The 22133-nt window shown below is 37.2% G+C and overlaps 2 protein-coding genes across 2 annotated transcripts; one reads left to right on the top strand and one right to left on the bottom strand.

Moving 5' to 3' along the window:
• Nucleotides 1-280: 280 nt before the first annotated feature.
• Nucleotides 281-1516, bottom strand: LOC141606090 (G-type lectin S-receptor-like serine/threonine-protein kinase At1g11300). The gene is made up of 2 exons (XM_074425086.1): nt 1043-1516; nt 281-906 (listed from the first exon to the last, which is right to left on the bottom strand). Exons 1-2 carry the CDS (start codon nt 1184-1186, stop codon nt 640-642), a joined length of 411 nt encoding a protein of 136 aa, XP_074281187.1. The 5' UTR covers nt 1187-1516; the 3' UTR covers nt 281-639.
• LOC141608375 (polygalacturonase-like) lies at nt 1215-2355 on the top strand. Its single transcript, XM_074427736.1, has 4 exons — nt 1215-1227; nt 1317-1494; nt 1602-1830; nt 2134-2355. Exons 1-4 carry the CDS (start codon nt 1215-1217, stop codon nt 2353-2355), a joined length of 642 nt encoding a protein of 213 aa, XP_074283837.1.
• The last annotated feature ends 19778 nt before the right edge of the window (nt 2356-22133 follow it).

The following is a 22133-nucleotide window of genomic DNA, read 5'->3' as shown; positions in this document are numbered from 1 at the left end:
TTAACATAATTTGTTGTTTAATCCATTAATCTCATCATTAATCAAGCCAATCTATATCTATATTACGACAATGTTAGCGATATTTACCTTGCTGCCAACCCCGGCAATCCTCAACGAACAAAGCAAATTGAGATGGATATTCATTTTTTTTTTTTTTGAGAAAAAGTTGCTCTTGGTCACATTTAGGGTTCTACATGTCCCTTCACGATATCAATACACATACATTTTTACGAAACGCTTGCCACGCATACTATTCGATTACTTCAGGTCCAGCCTCGAGTTGAATAAATGGCAAAGCAAGCGATTGCATTCCCTTATAAAGGAAGCTTTTTTTAGTCAATAAAAGAAAGATTCTAATCAATACCACGTTTGACAATAAAATTTTACACAGGAAAAAAAAAAAAAAAAAGGTTACTCCAGATTATGTTGAAATTGCTTCTCGCCTTCATGGAGGATTTACAGCTTCCATGCTCGTCTCCTTCGAGCACCAAACGCAAAAAACGAATAGAAATAACCGATAATCGGTGTTATGTGATATGGTATCTTTTCACACCGTCAAGGCGCTATCAATTTTTCAATAATGTATGTATGCCCAATAAATTTTGTATAGACTTAAATATTTAAAATATCTCTGACGAACTATCGACCACTAACAGCTGTCATAGATAAAGCCCCTCCATACATGTGTCTTTTGTTGAAACCTGGTTCTTTAGGCTGTGGAAGATCTGCAATTTCATTAGAAAACATCGACATGACAGTCGACATATTTGGTCGATCATTTACATTTTCTTGAACACACAGCAGCCCGACTACTATGGACCTATCAATCTCCTTCTTGTGAAGTGGATCGGATATTAATGGATCGATGATCGACCCTGCATCACCCTCTACCCATAGTTTCCATACCTGGAACCACATATGAAAATCTTGAGCTTCTGGGTATTCATATTTAACACACTTTTTCCGAACTTCAGATTAGATACTAGATTACTAGTATAGAGATGAAAGCGGAGTAAGAAGTTATCAGAGGTATGTAACTTACATATCCGAGGAGTGTAAGTGATTCATCCTCGTACCAGAAGGCATTATTCTTTGTCTTTGTCAAGATTTCTAGCAACAGTACACCAAAACTATAGACATCTGACTTCTCCGAGAAGTGACCATCCATTGCATACTCAGGCGCCATATAACCACTACATCATTGACGAAACAAAATGCAATTAGAAAGTTTATCACCTTCAATTGATGAAAAAAAAAAAACTCTCAAGTCAACTCTAATATTAGAAACTAAGAATACAAGCTTATATGACATAAAGGAGACAACGGACTTGTTATCTACAACCCTAACACTGATGGGATTCATGTCCAAATGTCGATGGGTGTCACAATCTTAAACTCAAAAATTCGCACAGGTGACGATTGCATCTCAATTGGTCCTGGTACTAATGGCTTGTGGATAGAAGGAATCCATTGCGGTCCAGGCCACGGTATTAGGTACGTTTATCTATATAACGAATTATAAAACACATCCCCTATTAAATATATATTGAATTATTGAAATTTATATTGAAATCTGATTGATTATACTTGGGGTATTTCAGCATTGGAAGCTTAGGAAAAGAACAAAATGAACCAGGAGTACAAAATGTAATAGTAAAAACGTGCAGTTTTACAAATACACAAAATGGAGTTAGAATAAAGTCATGGGGAAGAGCAAGTAATGGATTTGTTAGAAACGTTGTTTTCCAACATTTGACTATGGTCAATTCTCAAAATCCTATCATCATTGACCAAAATTATTGCCCCGGAAATAAAAATTGTCCTGGACAGGTACAACATATATTACTCTCTCTGTTCATTTTATCGAATTTTCTAACCTATGCTTTGACAGACACATGTTAATATGGATGACATACTCGGTTTATCCTTTTCAATGAAATACTTATCGTCAATTTTTCATTTAAGTGTTCTTAAAACAAGTGATTGACAGATAAAAGAAATTATGTTATGTAACTGCACATGCAATAATTATATACGGAGTAACAAAATGAATACTACGTAAAAGAAATATATAAAGATTTAGTTTAACTTCATATATGAGACGATCTTATACAAGTGTACATTATTGAACAGGTATCAGGAGTAAGAATAGACGGGGTGACGTACGAAGATATACATGGAACATCAGCAACACCAATAGCCGTAAAATTGGATTGCAGCTCAAGGTATCATTGCGCGGGGATAATATTAGAAGACGTACATTTGACATACGGTAATAACAAACCAGCGTCTGCGTTTTGCACCAACGCAATCGGCTCGACATCCGGCATGGTTCAGCCTAATGGCTGCTTGTAAGAGCTAGTTCGCAGACTCGCTGTCTAGCTACAACTGTCGATCATAATGATCACATGTTTAAGTCTCATTTTAAAGAATACAATTGGGAAGTAATATTTTACTGTCAACTGGTCCACACATATCGGTAATGATTGGCTGACTAGAGTTTGACATTACCGTCGTGCGACGGTGGTGATCAGTTGATCCCCTTAGGTCATACCTAAAGGGTAACACTCTTAATTGATTATTTAATTGATAGTATGACGATACAGGTTGATTAAATTACATAAAATTGACGGACGATTTTGGAAGTAATATTTACGTATCTCATTATAATTTGATTAAATAAGATACGGTCTAAGCAATCGAATTGTTTTATTGCTTAGATGAAATTATTGTTTAAGGAAACAATTACATTTGAATGAATAAATTATTATAAATACAAGATGTTGTTATTTATAATTGGTAAATTATTTTGGTACAAGTAATTATGAATTACTAAGTCGATTTTGTATATGACGTATTTTTATTAATGCGTTGATTTTTAATATGTTAAAAATACATAACAATTTTACATGACATGTGACATGTGACAAATTGACAAATTGACAAAGATAAAATGGAGTCCATTTTATCTATTATGACCGAAATTAGGGGTGATATTAGGAAAATATTGTGTTGATTAAGTTAGTGGTAAACATAATCATGTTTGCCTAAACCTAGCCATGCATACCTAGTGGTTATTGTGAAGAGCACTTTGATCATGCATTGGGCATCACCACCTCCCCCTTCCACCCGGTTTTAAGAGGAGAAAACCATGGGTTTTTCTCTTTAATTTTACCTAATATACACTACTAAAACATTAGTGTATCATTCATTCATCACACATCTAAAATAAGAGTTTTTAGAGAGATAAATTCTTCCTCTTTCTCCCTTTCTCTTACCCGAAATATTAAGAGAACAAAATAATATTTTGGTCAATTTTATTCAAAATTAATATTGTTCTAGTAATAATAATATTAATTTTATTAAGTAGTTACCTTGGGTATTATTCCTTGGGAGGGATTCTCTACTTGAATCCTTGTTCTTCCATTTTAGGAGTGCTCAATAACAAGTAAGAAGGAGATCTTACTTGTGCCCAATAATCTGAAATCTTCAATGTAAGATGATGATTTATTTCTTATTCCTTTTGTTTGCATGCATAAGATCATCTTTTAATTTTATGACTAAATTAAAATTAAAACATATATGAATATGTTAAGTAAAGAGATATAGATTTCTAACAGAATTAACAAACTTAATCAATGAATAAGGCCTTCAAACAAAGATTAAACGTGACGATATAAACATGTGATAGAAACAATTAGACAATATTATATCAACCTAGTTTATCATTTTACATATATTAGTTATTGCATGGCTTCTCTAGTCCCTAGGCAATTGAATTACTTATGCATAATGAAAACTAAAATAATGACATATGAAATGATGAAGATAAACATACTAACTAATAATGTAAATGACTAAGGAATAACAAAATAATACTAAAAATGAAATTACCTTGACAATGGAAATAGAACTTGAATATAGAAGAATAAATACTCGAAATGGAAATTGTGAATGAACTTGTAATATAAATTAAAATGCTTAAAGAAATTGTTTAAAACAAAAAGGAAATGATAAAGGGAAACCTAATTTAAACTAAACTATAAACTAAAATAAGAGTATGAAAGTGGTGTAGAAGGTATGTAAGAAGTGTGTAAGAGGTCTTGGATCAACACCCTTTACATAGGGGTGAATGATGAAACGTAAACAATTAAGGGGAGGGTAACCCCGATCGGGGCTGCCAACCCCGATCAGAGTCGTGGTGATTTGGCTCCGTCTTCTTAATTCTTCTAGTTAGTGCACATAGTATCCAATGTTGATGTTTAATGCCTTGTTTAATCATCCGATAATGATCATTTTGCATGGCATCCAATGTATCTTAGCATCCTAAGCTTCTACCTAGTTGGACTTGATTTATTGGGCTTGACTTTGCATAAGACTTTATTTTGCATTTTCATTTTAATCCATAGTTTTATGCATGCAAATCCATGTAACACTTCAATGTTGGTCCAACTCATGCTCCACACTTAGCCTTGTATACTAACTCTTGCAAATTTGTTAGAAATAAGCTCTTAAAAGCTCAAGTTCCTACAAAATGTGACACAGCATGCAAAGACAACTAGAACACAATATTAGCTCATAAAACCACTAGATTAATGCAAATGACATAAATATTAGAGCTAAAGTAGGGAGTCAAAATGTACATAAAATGGACTTATCATTGAGTAGGAAACTAAACAATGAATAAGAATAAAGTAAGCTGCAATATCACTGATACACAAATAAATTCTACCACCACAATTTCGTTCACTTCACACCATGGCACATAGCCACAAGGCACACAGCCACTTCTAGACACACAGTCATACTCCAGTTCTAGACACACAGTCATACTCCAAGACACACAGTCTGGTTATACTCTGGACACACAGTCCCGCCTCAGACACACGGTCTGGATTCACACAAAACTTATCTCCCAACTTCAACAACAATCAATAATAATGACAGTCTCGGTAATATAACCAAACCAACATGATATATAATAATGGCATAAGACAGAAAATCCAGCAAGATAATAAAACATCGTTGTAAACAGTTAAACTCATCCTTCACCAAAACATACATTTAATCCATGTTCTAGAAATAACAGAAATAAGACATGATTGAGTAGTTTTCTGCCTCGTTGCAAATATAATCCAATAGCAAATCCAATTAAGCAGCTCAAGCACGACCCATAAATACTTCGCCTCAAAATCGTCACCTAATAGCAATTATAAATTTACTTATCAATTACATTACTCTTATTTTATAATTTATAAATTATATTCATTATGAATTATTTTAACCAATAATAATTTAATTATATTAATTATTTCCTGTGTATATTATTACGTAAAAACCCGTCTTAAAAATAAACAAGTCAACCCAATTTACCCAACCCAAAACACGTGAAATAAACCAAAACTACATAAACCACGTCGAACCGTGTTCAACACCCCACCAAAACCCGTCCCTCATGACTCCCCTTGACACCATCAGCTCCACCCAAGCCTGCCACCTCTTAGCCCACACCATGACGAACACCGACGACCAAACACCACCTGCCAAAACGCCATCATCAACCCACAAACACCCGCCCTAAAAGCCCCCTTTAAAAACCCCGACATCAACAACTCCCAACCCCCGTGTAAAGAACCCCTCGCCAACACCACCACAACCTCTATTATCACCTCTAGCCACAACTGTTGACACTACTGTCTCATGGTGACTCCATGGGTGGTCCCCTTTCCCTGATTGGTCAAAAAACGAAGTCACGGTGTTCGTCTTAAGACGGTCACGCACAAACAAACACGCTCCCCTGCTTTCCCCTATTTTATTTTATTTTTTGCGAATTCCGGCAACCTCCACCCGAAACCACCACCAATAACCACCCAGTACCACCACACACATCGACTAATCACCCTGAGTCCCACCAACCCAGACCCGAGTCCGGTCAAGTCACAGCAAGAGGTTAACCCGTATTTTATTCGAATTCAAAAACCATATAACCACCCACGAAAATCCGGCCACCCACCGTGCAAACCACCACCTTTAAACAACCTTGACCACCCACGTTGGTCAACTAAACCCTAGGTACCATCCTAACCTAACCCAGGTCCATCACGATTGCATATGGGTTCAATACAATATATAAAACGTGTAAGACAACACCCAGAACCACCACGTAAAAACCCCTTCAAACACCCTTCTCCCGTCGGTCAATGGTGGTCAATGGAGGGTACGGTCAGTCCCTGGTGGTCCACGGCCAAGGTCACATCCTCATTACTATAACAAATATGATGCTGAACCTTCCTTTAGTCGTGATCTTATTGCACTAAAGTGAAGGTGATCGTTCACTTTAGTGCAAATACATTTAACTGGCTCGATAACACTTGTAATCAAAAAGTAAGGTAAGTTTTTGTATTTATTTTTCATTCGTTCAAACACCAATGATGAATCTTGCTAAGTTCCATAATCTTAATATCATAGGCAACTCACACTTAACACACAAAATTCCACCGATCAATTATACTCACTTTGTCAAGGAACTAGGTATAAGAATCACTAAGTATGTCTCATCACCTTACCTAAGTCTTTCTAACATCACGACTTCTCAAAGCCAGGGTTAAGGGTCAAACACAAACAATCTCCTCAAAAGAAAGAGTACTATCAAAAAGGCGTTAAGGAAGGGTAAGCAAGGAACAAAGAACAAGTTAGGAGTACAAGACTAGCTTTTAAAGTAAAACAGAAGGGAGTTTAGAAGGAGGATAAGCACCAAGAGATTAAGAATAAGGCGAGATACAAAAAGAACGAGAAACATCTTCAAGGAAGTAGAAGCATTCTTCAAAGGTTGAACAAATCTTCAATCCTCAGCAATAGGCACTAAATCTTGATCTTCTTAAAATATAAGTGTCCTTTCAATGGAACGGAGATACTCTTGGCGATCACTCAAGAACATAAATATTCCAATTCAAAGACATAAAAATACATTTTTACACCAACAAATGATAAAACTAATTATCAGACGTCTCCAATAACAAGCTTTAACACTAATTGACGTTAAAACCAGTGAAAAACATTAAAATATTTTCAAAACCTTTAGTTTAATTTTTTTTTTTTATAATAAGGGTAATAACTCCATTAGCTATAGATAAGCTCACGATCATTGATCCAAGAACGCAACAATTATTAAATGACAATCAACAAACATGTTAGTACCTAACAAAGAGCAAACACAAAGAGACTACAACATAAGGTCCTAAGTCTACCCATCTTACCCATTTCTCAAGTTTATTATTTTAAGGTCAAGTTATTTATATTGGGGTGCACAAACGTGCGTCAGGAGCAAATATGCTCTGATACCAACTGTGACACCCTCAATTATTGCGGAAAAATAAACACGTAATTCTAGAATAAAACTACATGGATATGTTTGTAATAGGTTCATTATAGTAAAGACCTGTAATTTTTAAAACCCGAACCTGTTATAAAGATATCCAAAAGGGAAGGTGTCAAACATGCAAGGTCCAAAATAAATCTCATGAATGAAATATCGCTAAAGTCGCGAAACAAAGTTATACAAACCAAATATGAGAAAGGGAGACATATGTCCCTAAAATGTATGTGACATAAAAAGGGTTTAAGGGTCACAATAAAATAAAACCAGTCTAGGTCCCAAGGTTACTTTGCTCGCTAGCTCGTCCATGTACCCCATATATGCATCACCTACCTGTCATTCGCATTTTATACAAATACGAAAGCCACAGTCAGTGGGGAGTAACTCCGAGTCCTCCCAGCCACGAAATGTCATAATTAATATAACATGTAAACATAAGAATATGAATACGAAACACACAATGCCTTAGCATATAGATGCTAGACAATCGTGCTTATCATGTGAACAACAATATAACCACACATAGTCCTAGCATGTGAATACTAGACCGACTCATACTACACTATCATGTGAATCACATAACATCCAGGAATCCAAACTCTATCAACCATAGCCGGCTTGCATCTCACCTTCTATGATTCATAGAATCATCAAACAAGAAAGGGCAATATATCAAAGACAGGCATAAGTTCTTAGTCCCGTCAATAGTCACTCAGAACTCGAGTCTATACCACGAGGTAGGGAAGGTAATCGAACCGGTATCTTGGCTCGGAGGTTCTATCAAAACATGGCCAAGACACAACACAACCCTAGCCTAAAATCTGCTTGAGACCTAGACATGCGGATACACACCACCGCACCCAAGACCCACAATTTTTTTAAAACAAAGTGAGTACCCTAAGGAGTCCACCAAAGGGTTGGCTAGTACTTAAGCTGACCACTTACTCTAAAAATAAGTAACGAGGTCATGCCCCAACTTGGATATAAACCCACCAAGTCAGGAACACAGAGGCTATTAAGCAGTGAACATACACTCGTCAAAGACTATAATGACCTATCTATGATGAAGGCCGAAATACTCACCTAGGACCTAATCCCAGCTAGTCCCAGCTTGAATACTTTAGCCCACACCACACAAGACAAGTAGGATACCCAATTCAGCTGACAATCCAACAATATCTCCAATATCAATAATAATCCAAATTCCAGCTAACTAACAGTACCATAATCCATGAGAACAAGCTAAAATGGCAACAAGGCAAGAAGACTCAAGTATAAGGCATCCAAAGCATCCAACAACCAACATGTGAAATGATAATTACAAATATCAAGGCATAACATAAAACCTCCAATAACAACCAATCTTACCTCAAAGACAAACCCTCGACCCGAGTCCCGCGACGGGTCATCGGTCAAATCGAGGTGGCGGTTTAAACCTAGTTTGACCAAACTCGTTCGGTCAATCTGCCCACTCGAGTCTTTGCCTACTTTGGCCCAAATCATAAAATTTATCACAATATAATTCTCATGCTATTTCTAATTTCTATCATGTGAAAAACGAAAGTAACACATTATCAATCACCTAAACACTTAACAAACAACATGCACAACATTAACTACTAATGTGACATTAATTCGTCGAGTAACCCGGAATAGTTACCTTAAGCTAGCAAAGAGACAAGCAATAAACTTGAGAAAGCTTCTAAAACCCAAAATTACTTTTCATCTTCAACCACATATGAGGCACCTAAAATATTTATGTGAAAGGACGATATTAACGAATTATCTTTATATAAAATATGAGACGGAAATTAATTTAATTATATTTTAAATAAACCAAACTAGCGTCAAAACAATTTATGGACACGGCTCAAAAGTTATTATGACAACCTCAAACTCGGCCTAACCACCAACTACACATGGCCTCAAACTCGTGACTTAGCTAGGCCACGGCCAGGCCACAGCTAGGCCACTGGGAGTCCGACACGACCACCACCCGACTACCCATAGTCACCCTTCACCCTACTTCATAACCTGACCCAAAAATCAGTCCAAAACAGAACCCAAAAGATGCCTAAGTTCGACCCCAACTCCAGTCCTCAAATGCAAAGTGAAAACCCACGATGACAGCTCTCGTCCCCCGCCCAAAACAGTACCAATCGTCCCCTTAAAACTCCATTCTCGCGCCTAAAAACAGTCCTAGCTGAGCCAACTAAGTCAGCATTTAAAACGGTTTTAGAGCGGAAATCCACAAGTATAAAGCAACTCAAAAACAGACCCTAAAGACTACAAAAATCGCCCCAACACAGAGTCCAAATTAATCCAAAACAATCCCTACATGTCAGTATACACCGTCTCAACTATAAAACACACCAATTATCACCCAAAACAATCCATACATGTCAGCATACACCGTCTTAAATATACCACTTACTAGCTAGCATCCCAAATGATCCCCTAGAGGTCGATATACACCGTCTCAATCATCTCCACATATCAGTATACACCGTCTCAACTATACAACTGACTAATTAACATCCATAAGGATCCCTATATATAATTATACACCGTCTTAATTATAAAACAGACTAACCAGCATTCGAAATAAACATATTTTACAAGTAATATCGAGTAATCCGTTATCGTTACCTTTTTAAACTTCTACCAGACCGTCTATTTTAGTACATACAACCGTCTTATCATAAATAAAGCTGAAAATATAAATGGGTTTGTAAAAATACATGACGAAAAAGAATTTTACTTACAACGGATTGACAGGAACGATGAAAGCAGCACTATGGAACGAAAATCATTGATAACGGATGACAAATGGAGTGGCAGGATCAATTTAAAACCTGATAAAAATTAGAACAGAACGAAAAGAAGAAAAAAGAAGGAAGAAGAAGAAAAGAGGCGGGAGTTTGTGAAAATGAGACAGCAGCCTGCTAGCCTCGTTATTAAAACCGTTTCGAGTTAAATTTAACCGATTTAAGTAAAAGTTTCAGTAATAAAACGGAATCAATAATAAATAAATTTAATGAGTGAAAATAAAATAAACTCAGCTTCTTAATGATTATTTAGCGAATAGTTACAATCCTCAAAACCAAACCAAAAGTACGATACATTATTCCAAAATGACTGTTCTAACTGAAATATAAATAAACTAAAGGCTACAGCGGAAGACTCCTATCATCACGTCGTGGCATCCCAGCTATCCCAGTACTCATCTCAATACCTGCTCAATATCTGCTCACCATCCCCGAATGGATCACCGCAGGTTTACAAAACAACACCGGGGTCAGTACTAATCACACAATCAATATGTATAACAACAATAAGATAAACAAACAGCTTAACTGTCATACACACACAACAACCAACCAATTTCCATCATCTCAATACCGATCGTCCCTTTGGACCAGCCACCGATGGGGGACCGCAGCCGTACCCACTAAATCCCCGCTCCACATAGTGAGCGATAACCCTGTCCATTAATGTGCACATCCCCTTTTGTGGCGGGTTCCACGAAGGGCGAAACTAGGGCGTCAAGTCACTCCCGCAAGTGACCCCACTCAGCCGAGGCCACGCCTCGCGAACCATCAACAGCAATCACAACCACAAACACAGTACAATTATTATATCAAACAACCAAATACAACACACCAACCAATATCCCATTATGGGACTAATGCGAGTAGGAAATCCTACCCGGTATGCACACAATCGACGGTCTCTCATCTTTGAGTCAAAAAGCCTCTTCTATGAACCCTCCTCCTATCATATAACACATAGAGGCTACACATCACATACTACACATAAAAACCCCCAATCTCTAAATTAGGGTTTAACCAAATCGAGGGAAAAACAATAAAAAGGGTACGTAGATCTTACCCTCGACGCAAGGAACTCAACGATACGAATAACGACAAGAACTGACCGTCTGAACTCCGGGAATTGCTAAGAATGCGATTAGGAAGATGAACTTGTTGCTTTCTCTCTTAAACAGGGTTTTAGGTTTTGTAAAAGTGATTTAAAACAATGACAACGAAACTTAAATACCTTAATCGCATAATTAACAAAACCCGAGAAAACTCCCCGTAAAACCGGACACTCGATCGAGTACCCAAGGTACTCGATCGAGTACCCCCTTACTCGATCGAGTGCCCCAGCTACTCGATCGAGTACCCAACAGGTCAGAAACTATTTTATTTTGCAACTTGCCCTTACTCGACAGAGTAAGGGCTACTCGATAGAGTACCCCAAGACTTATAAATACGGAGTATTACAGGTTGTCAATCCTCCAATAATAACCCAATAATCTTCAATTACCCAAAAGTAAGAAACTTGAACAATAATTAAGGATAGATTAATGTGTGATTTGTGGAAATATTGAAGAGTAATCTAATCTAATCTAATCTAATCCTAATCAAGCTCCCCCCCCCCCCCCTCTCTTGATTATTACAAAAATGGGGTATATATAGTAGTGCATCATTAGGTTAAAAAAGGCTAAATTAGTAATTAACAATTCTAAGTTCTAAGTAAGGAAATGCAAGTATTCTTGAGGAGATGAGCATATTTCTAAAGTTGCCACGGTCCGCTCGTGCAAAGGGGGAAGACGCTCGGATTGTGGGCAGAGGAGATGAGCGGCTTGACAGTCGGGACGCTCGGATTGTTCTTCAGAGTGCTTTAGCTTCTTCCTCTCGCATATTTCTTATTCTTGCATTGTTGATCTTAGTTCTTGCCTCTCCTTCCATACTCGTTCAGCCAATATCATCAATAACCTTTCAAATGAGCACGAGAGACGGGAATTTCCGCCTAATTGTCTTCTTTCTTACAAAACAAACATAATGCAAGAGGAAAGCAAAATAGAAGGCATTTGACGGATAAAATGGCTATGAAACGCTATAGTAATATGCAAAATAGGCTCAATTAAGGGACTAAATGTGCGCAAATATGAGTCACATCAACTCATACCCTAAGGTAACTCAGGTTAGGAGGATAGCCTTTCCAAATTTCGTAGGGTGTCTTGTTAATTTTCTTACGAGGTACACGATTAAGAATGTGACAAGCATAAAGTATTGCTTCCCCCCACATATCGTCAGACAGGCCAGAACTTAAAAGCATAGCATTCATCATCTCTTTTAAGGTTCTATTTTTACGTTCACTACGTTAGTTAGGCGAGGTAAGTAAGGTGGACTAGTCTCATGTATTAAACCGTTAGAAGACAAAAGTCGGCTAGATAACTAGACTTATACTCGCCACCTCTATCAGACCTTACCCTTTTGATTTTTCTGTCGAGTTGATTTTCGACTTCATTTTTAAAGTTTATAAACGATTGTTCTGCTTTATCTTTAGTCTTAAGTAAATAAACACGGGTGTACCTTGAACAGTCGTCTATAAAAGTAACATAATAATTTTTACCACCTCTACTTGCAACATTTTTGAAGTCAGCTAGGTCAGTGTGAATAAGGTCAAGAAGACTCGTATTCCTAGTTGTAATAGGTTTACTAGGTTTCTTTGTGAATTTAGCCTCAACACAGCTAGCACATTTAGAGAATTCTTGACTCGATAAACTTGGAATTAAGCTCATAGTTCTAAGTTTTTTAATACAGTCAACATTCACATGACCTAATTTACCATGCCAGACATCAATAGACTCAGCGATATAAGCAGAAGTAGATGCAATATTATTAAAAACTGAATCAATGTTCAATACAAAAAGTCCCCCAGAAAGATAACCATTGCCCACAAAGTCCCCATTACGCGACATTACAACCTTGTCAGCCTCAAAAACAAGTTTCAAACCAGCTTTGTTCAATAAGGCACCAGACACGAGGTTTCGACGCAATGAGGGTACAAATAAAACATTAGTGAGAGCAAGTGTTTTCCCCGAGGTGAGTTTGAGAAAGATATTGCTTTTGCCTGTGATCATTGCAGATGAAGAATTACCCATGTAGACACATTCCCCATCAGCTACCTCCTTGAACTCAGCAAATAAACCCTTGTCAGCACAGAGATGTCTGGAAGCGCCAGTATCTAAGACTCATTCAACAACATTACCCACCAGATTAGCTTCCACAACCACAGCAGCAATGACATCATCAGTCACAACAACATTAGCTTCAGCAGTTTTCTTTTCAGTGCACTGATAGGCTTTGTGACCAGTTTTCCCACAGACGTAGCAAACAATGGGACCCTTTGGTTTCTGAATCTTAGCAACTGGTTTGGTATGCTTCCCTGGACCATTCTTCTTAGCCGGACCCTAGTTCTTACCCTGACCAACCTTGGCCTTACCCTTACCCTTGAACTTCTCAGTATAAGATGGACCATCAGACTCAACCAGATTAGCATTAACAGCAGCAACAGAAGCATTCACATATTGACTAACAGGTGTAATACCCCGTATTTAATAATAATTTATGAGAATAATTTATGTGATTTAAATAATTAATTAATGGCATTTCTAATAATAAATGCAAATAAGACGTTAATTAATAATAATCGCACTAATAATAATAATTGCAATAAGACGGAATAATATAATAAAATAATGAATGAGTCTGGATTAGTTAATTGGGCCGTGTAGATGCTTTGGGTATGGCTCAGTCTGCGCAAGTAACAAAATAATAATGATAATTATAATAGTATAATAATAATAATAATAGTAATAATAATAATAATAATAGTAATAATAATAGTAATAATAATAGTAATAATAATAGTAATAATAATAGTAATAATAATAGTAATAATAATAGTAATAATAATAGTAATAATAATAGTAATAATAATAATAATAATAATAATAATAATAATAATAATAATAATAATAATAATAATAATAATAATAATAATAATAATAATAGTAATAGTAATGGTATAATATTAATAATATAGTAAATTACATATTTCCTAATTAGATTCTTATAGCCTTAATCTACCTATATAAATAGATGGGAACATACAACTATAGACCTTATTCTTCATAAAAATCTGAGTAATTTATAAAGGAGGAGATATAGAAAAGAAAAGAAAAGAAGGAGAATTAGATTTAATTATCGCCTCGAGGTAAGACCGTCTTATAATTTAATGTATTGATTTTATAACTACCATAACTCACTTTCTAGACCACCATAAGGTTAGCCGTGACCGTGACCACGGCCCTGGACTACCAGGGTGTGACCAGACCTCCGTTTGACCACCATTGACCGACGGGAAGGCGGTGTTCGAAGGGTGTTTTCGAGGGTGGTGTGAAAGGGTTGTAATATGGGTTTACACGGTTTAAAACCTTGGCCTTGACTTATCTGACCTGGACTTGGGTTGGGGTTAGCTCATGGTGGTTAGTCGACGCCAGTAGGTGGTAGCAGGTGCTCAAGGCTGGTGTTTTGCGCGGTGGTTGCTGGAATTACGAGCTAGGAGAGATTGTTGTTTAAACACGATGAGAACCGTTTAATACTCGTTGCCTTGACTTGGGTATGGTGGGGATGGAAGCTGGTGGTGTGGTCGACCCCAATGGTGGCGTCGTGGTGGCTTAGGTGGTTGTTTGTGGTGTTAGTGGTCGTAAAACAGGAAAAAAAATAGGGGAATTGAGGTTGTGCGCGTGGCCGTCTTAAGACGAGCACCATGGCTACGTTGTTGACTTTCCGGGGGAAAAGGAACCACCTTTGGGACCTTCATGTGACAGTGGTGTCAATGGTGGTGGTCGGAGGTGGTGGGGGTGACTGTGGTGGTGCTGGTGACGGGTTTAAGATGCGGTGGTGTATGGAGGAGTTAATTGTCGGGTTTTCGGTATTTTCGATGATGTGTGTGGTTGTTGCTGCTAGGGCGTGGGTTGCTGGTGGTTGTGGCAGACCTTGAAGGTGGTTGGGACCTTGGCTGGGTTGTCGGCAGTGGGGTCTCAAGGTGGGGCAGGTGGTAGAGGTGGTTGTGTCGGGTTTGGGTAAATTAAACGGGTTGAATGGGGTGTTGTCATGAGTTGTTTGGGGTGTATGGTTGGGTGATTGTGATGGTTTTTATATGGTTAAAAGGGGGAATTGTGCGTGTATTACATAGGTAGTGTGAATTGGGTATTGTGGGTTGATTGGTTTATTTTTTAGACGGGAATTATAAAATAATTGAGACGGGTTTTAATTACTAAGTTTACGTTATAACAAAATAATTAATATAATTTGTGAATTGATAAATAAGAATGAGAATAATATATAATTAATAATGGAATAATTATTTATTTTAGGGAATTCGTTGAGAAACTTTATTTGGATTTCTACGTGTTTGGATTGTATTCATTGGAGCTGCTTGCTATACAGGTAGGAATTTCCTACTCAACTCATATTTTATTATTATGTGAACGTATATTGAATTGTGATGGATGACGAGGTTAATGTTAATATTATGAATGAGTATTGGAGACGGAGTATATGTGTATGCTAAGTTGTTGACGGAGCCGGATAACTGGATTGTTATTGTTCATTGTTGTTGGTTATATATGGTGTGGTGCGATGGTTGTTCAGCTGAGCATAACACGGAGTGTGTTACTCCCAGTTGTGCATAACAAGTGATTGTTACTACCAGTTGCGCATAGCAAGTAATTGCTACTGCCAGATAGTTGAGCATAGTACGGAGGGTACTACTGCCAGATGAGCATGGTACGCAAGTACTACTGCCAGTTGAGCATAGCACGGTGGTAAGGGGGTTGTGCTACTGTCAGTGACGTAAGTGAGCTGTACGGATGAAGTGATGATAATTATTAAATTAAGCAGTGGTCAAATGTCAGGGGATGGGTGGTCGTCTCCGGGAAGGCGACGGGGGAGAGGTGGTCGGATGTTTTTCTTGGGCTGTGCTGCAATTTTCCCCCTCCCAACCCCACCAGCCACGATCCCCTTTTTTCGTTGACCACCCTGCGCCGTCGACTCTCCATGGCTGTCAACTTTCTGTCAACTTTCCATCGTTTGACAGTCAATGAGGATGGTTGGTGACTTGGTGGGATGGTGGGTGGTTCTATCTTTGGTTTCTCTCTCTTTTTTCTTTTTTTGGTGGTGAGAAATGAGAGGGGTACACTCGAAATAAAGGAGGAAAATGTGCGGGATTAAGTAACGTGGTGTTGAACCATATAGCTTATATGTTTATGTTTTGATGATGTCAAGGTGTTTTATATTTTATATACTTGTTGCGCGTAATCGTTTGTCTAACTGTTTTAGAATCAACTTATCTATTACAAGCAACAAAGGAGATTGTGATGATAGTATAAAATGTTCAAGCCTCTATTCAAGATCAAACGATATGAAGATTCATTCAAGATTTATGTGAAGACGAAGTCCGTCTAAAGATTAATCAAGCTTGGATGATGACGTAGCCTATACTCGAAGATCTCCCTGAAGATTAGAATAGTATAGGTGATTATCTCGTAATGATAACCAAGAATGAGTTTCTTGAATTGGTAAAGTTATAGCTTTGCAGCTATAACATTATTAGTAAAAAAGCTCAATGTTATAGCTCTCTTACTATAACATTGAAATGCTGAGTTTATTATACACGACTTATAATGTTTCAAAATTGTTTTGAAAATTATTTAAAGTTTATTTTAAATGTTTTGATAAAAGTATTTATATAATAAAGCCCGGTTTAGTGCGGAGTTCGGTTTTATGTTGAACGTTACCTAGTAGTTGTTTTGGGTCAACTTATGAGTTGGACCATGCTACTAATTAGGGTTTCAACAAAGCCTCTCTTAAAACATAAATTCTAACCCATATATTGAGCTAGGGTTTGCACGAGTCACGAGGCTTATGAGCCGTGACATCTCGTATTTCCTAAGGTGTATTTGGTAAAGATTTTATTCCATAATAATATCTTTACATATCTTATATATCTTGCTTAATATATTTGTTTATGATAAAAGATATTCTTGTTTTAGGAAATCTTATCATATTTAGAATTTATAGTAAAGATAATATTTGAATAGATTATATTCTATCTTTTGGAATATTCTTTATTATCTTTTAAGGCTTTTAGGAAAGAAATAATAGAAGATATGATTTGTTAACATATCTCCTTTATTCGGCTATTAGGGTTTGTGAAAACCGAGTTGCCCTACTCTTTTCTTCCTATAAATATTTTACTCTTTACAACATCTAAAACAGAGACCTTAAGCATAAAATTGATTTTATTTTTCCAAAAGCAAACCGTGTGTTTTCAAGCAGAAAAACCGTTTTGTTATTTTTGAAAGGTCGTGTGTTTCAAACTCGTATACTCGTTCTTATTGTTATCGTTATAAGATAATAGTGCTTAGTTGATTTCTTACTTGTTCATTAACGTGAACCTTTGCAAGAATCATTAGTGCTTTCTTATTAGCGTAAGTTAGTCACTCGAGTATTTAACGGTACTCATTGAGTTACAGCTAGAGTTAGTTGTACGAGTTGGGTTAGTAAATTTGTAATCCGTAGAAAGGTACTAAATTTATTAATCGAGAATAGTGGACGTAGGTTTCGACTTGTGAAACTGAACCACTTCAAAAAACGTATGTCTCCTCGTTCTTTCGTTCGTTTGTTTATTTCGTTTTACATTCACTAGTTGATTAGTTAAAGTTTAATCAATAAACTTTAAATAATCAATTACATACACATAATCGAAAAAGCTTTCAAAAGTTTTAAATCCTCAATTCACCCCCCTCCCTCTTGAGTATTTTGGATCAATAGACTCTTCAATTGGTATCATAGCCTCGTGCTCTTGATTGCCTAACCGCAAAGAGGCTGATCTATCTTGTTTTTCATTTATCTTATCGTTTTATATTCCGTTGCCTATCACGTGATAAATGGATTCCAAATATCTCAAGTGTCCCGTCTTTGATGGGAAGAATTATGGATTGTGGAAAAACATGATGACTCACTATGTGAAAGGTCACGATTGGGAGTGCTGAAGGATTATCCAAAACGGACCTCACGAAATTCTTGTAGCATCCGAGGAAGGCACTACTTATGAAAAGAAAGAAGATGACTATATCGAGGCCGACTACAAGAAGGCCGAAAAGAACTCCAAAGCAATAAGTCTCCTGCAAAACGGAATGACTTCTACTGAGTTTGATCGGTTTTCTTCATGCTCTACGGCCAAGGAGATATGGGATGGGCTTGAACTAGCTTATGAAGGTACTTCCATTGTTAGGAAGCACCGAATAGATTTGCTTATGCAAAAATATGAGCTATTCATTATGGAGCCTAATGAGTCCTTAGATAGTATGTCCGCAAGGTTTTCAAGCATCATAAACGAACTGAAAAACCTAGGTAGGAAATTCAGTACTGAGGACATTGCTAGAAAGGTTCTTAGGAGCCTGACTAAGAAGTGGCGTGCTAAAGTCACTGTAATGGAGGAATCACGAAATCTTGAAAACCTATCCTATCAAGAACTCATCGGTGCTCTCATGGCCCATGAAATTACTCTTAACAAAGATGACGCTGAACCTAGCCGAAATAAGAGTATGACCTTGAAGAGCGAAGAAGTTGACTCTGAATTAGAGGATGAGATTCTTTTGTTTGCACGCCGCTTCAAAAATAAAATATTTCGAAACAAACAAACAAAATCATCCAACAACAACAACAACAACAACAACAACAACAAGTCATCCAACAAAAAGGTTACTGAATCAAAGTCATCTTTCGCAAACAGAGGTTGCTTCAAGTGTGGAGAATCTGGTCACATGATCAAAGATTGTCCAACATGGGAGAAGATCAAGGACAAGACAAAACGTGAGAAGACAAAGAGAGAATTCAAACAAGTTATGATGGCTTCGTGTTGGGGAGACCTTGACTCAGAAGATGACGAAGTAGCAAACCTTTGTCTCAGCAGTGTTAGTCTTGACCTAATCTCCGATAGCGACAATGAAAGCACAATCTCACACTCAAACTATTGCTTTCTTGGAGAATCAGACGAAGATGACGATGAAGAGGTAAGTTATCTTGAGCTTAAAAAACGCGTTAAGAAATTGTCTAAAAGTGCTTTAATTGAATTCTTTGAACAATCTCTTGATAAGTGTCACGAACAGGACTTGGAATTAAAAGATCTAAAGGAACAGATTCTCGAAATTGCAGAAGAGAATTACACTCTGAAGGCTAAGGCTAAGAAGTTAAAGTCTAAGGTTACAGCTGAGAAAGAAACAACGTTAGACTCTACTATGGCTGAAAAGAAGGAATTAGAGTCCAAAGTTATAGCTAATGAAGCTATAACTTCCGACCTAAAGCTTAACATTAAGCACCTTCAAGCCAAAGTTATAGCTAATGAAGCTATAACTTTAGAACTTAGAAAAACCAAAGAACTTTTGGAAACTAGAATCACATCTGATGAAGCAGTGATCTTAGACCAAAAGAAATAGATAGATTCCCTTTCAAAGCAATTAAAGGAATCTAAGACTGACATGATCAATGTTAAGAAACAACATTCCGATGTTGTATTCATTCTTAACAAACGATTCCAAGACTTTCGTGATAAATTTAAGAAGGATAATGATGTAGATCACACGAAATGTCAAAAAGAGATTAAAACCCTAAAGGATCTACTCTTACATGCTAGGAAGGTCCATGATAAGTGGGAAGGTAGCACAAAAGTCCTAAACTTCATAACCGAACAATCTGACAATAATATGAAGATGGGGTTAGGACATGAGTGCTACAGCCGTAAAGATCACTCTAAATGCAAATCAACACCTTCAGATTTTGATTTCAAAAAAAGGAAGTATGCTGATCTTCCTGAATATCTGATTTGCAATTACTGTGGTCATACGGGTCACATTCAAATCAATTGTGTCAAAAAGGCTCATGACATACGAAAAAATGCCGACCATGCTAAAACCGTTGACACGGTTGATGCGTGTCATTTATATGATGTTTTACATCCCTTTTTACACGCATTTCAGAGCTCATTCTTGTAGTTTATGCTACATTTTCCCCTATTTCCGTCTACTTCCGTATTTTGTACATTATTGCAGAAATGTGAAGAATTCAACGGGAAATCAAGCCAAATCCGTCCCCGAGTAATCTGCATTGCAAATGACGTAAAGGAATCACTTAAGGAACGAGCTTGGTGCGCAATCCAAGGCCCAAAAGACAAGTCCACGTGTTTTAAGAAGTCAAGTAGCAGCTCATCCAGTCGATCGACCGTCATCTTCAGTCGATCGACCAATGCTCGGGTTCCAGAAGCTACTGTTTGCTGAGGAGTAGTCGATCGACCAGCCTTGTCAGTCGATCGACCAGATCGCTATTCCAGACGTAAATTAAAAGACCGTGAATCTTGAAGCCCGTGAAGTTTAGGTTTAGGAAATAAGGTGTTACGTTGATTGCTATATAACGTAACATAAACATTAAGTTTTGATATCAGTTTTCTATCCAAGTTTCTATCACAAATACATACAGTACTTTCAGTTCTAGTTTATTCGAGTAATTAGGGTTTGGGACATCGATTTTAGCATTAGAATTCTGCCCTTGTTCTTAATCTTTCCACTGAAATCTCGGTATTCCTTCTGCCCTAATTTCAGTTTATTGTTTTACTTTCATCATTAGTATAGGTTTGCTAGTTAGTATCCCGAAAGCCAATTATTGTATTATCGCTACTTGTTATTTATCCTAAGCATGAATTCAGTAATCGTTATTAGTATTATTGTTGTTATCACTTTCATCATGAGTAGCTAATTCTATAGTGCTAGGATGTAGGCGATTTATGGCATAGGCGGCATTAGATTAGAACGGACTGTCTCGCGTGTTGGTCGATCGACTGACATTGCCAGTCGATCGACTGACCTCGTAGGGTTTTATTTTTGTTTTAATTGTTTTAATCTTGTATTTAACGAATCGAATGCATGCGACCAGTTAGATACCTATTTCGTGACTAACCCATTAGATCAAAAGATAGGGGAGGTTATTAGACCATCAATTAAATCGACTAGACTGTGCTAAGATCGAAAGATAGGTATAGTTTAGACCGTTAGTCACTTTTCAGGACGGAAGTTAGTATTAGTGATATTAGGGACCTATAGCGAGATCGAAAGATGCTATTTGTTAAGAGTGGACCGAGAGGACCTCTTTATCTCCCGCCTTACCTGTGTTTGATTCAGACCGACTTAGTTTGCTGCCGCCGAAGCTATAATGAACCGACCATCCTAGTACCCTTCTTTTATCTGTTTAAATCATTTATTTAGTTTATTGTTTTTATTTACTATTAGCTGTAGACCAATTCAAACCAACCCCCACATTTGTTACCTTAGACTAAAAATAGAGCAACTAGAATTTACAACTGCCTCCTTGTGGTTCGACCCTGTTACCACTAGCCTAGGTTAGTCTTAATAGGAGATTATAAATTTTATCTTTGGTACTCACAACGACGGGTATCAAATTTTGGCGCCGTTCTTAGGGGGAGGCAATAGTCCTAATTTTAGTTGTTTTTATTTTTAGTCTTTCTTAGTTTAAGGGACATCTGTTCCTTAAACTTTTCTTATATTCTTTTTGTAGTTTCTTCTTATGCGCAGGTCACAGGGTGGAGAATTAGTACCGTTGAACCCTGAGCTTGAAAGATCCTTGTGCGGGTTGAGACGAACACAAAGGGTACTACCGACAGAGGAAGAGCTGAGTACTCTGTCAAGCTACTACGAGAACGAACTGTTCGAAGATCATCCACCATCTTCGCCCGTTTCCACTTCTTGGTACCCGAGACGAGTTACTTCTCGGAAATTCCCGGTCATGGCCGAGGAAGCAAGTATAGCTAGTTATTCTGAGCCGACAGC

This window comes from Silene latifolia, chromosome 10 (assembly GCF_048544455.1).
Source record: "Silene latifolia isolate original U9 population chromosome 10, ASM4854445v1, whole genome shotgun sequence".
Lineage (NCBI taxonomy): Eukaryota > Viridiplantae > Streptophyta > Magnoliopsida > Caryophyllales > Caryophyllaceae > Silene > Silene latifolia.
This window is presented reverse-complemented; position numbering and strand designations above follow the sequence as displayed.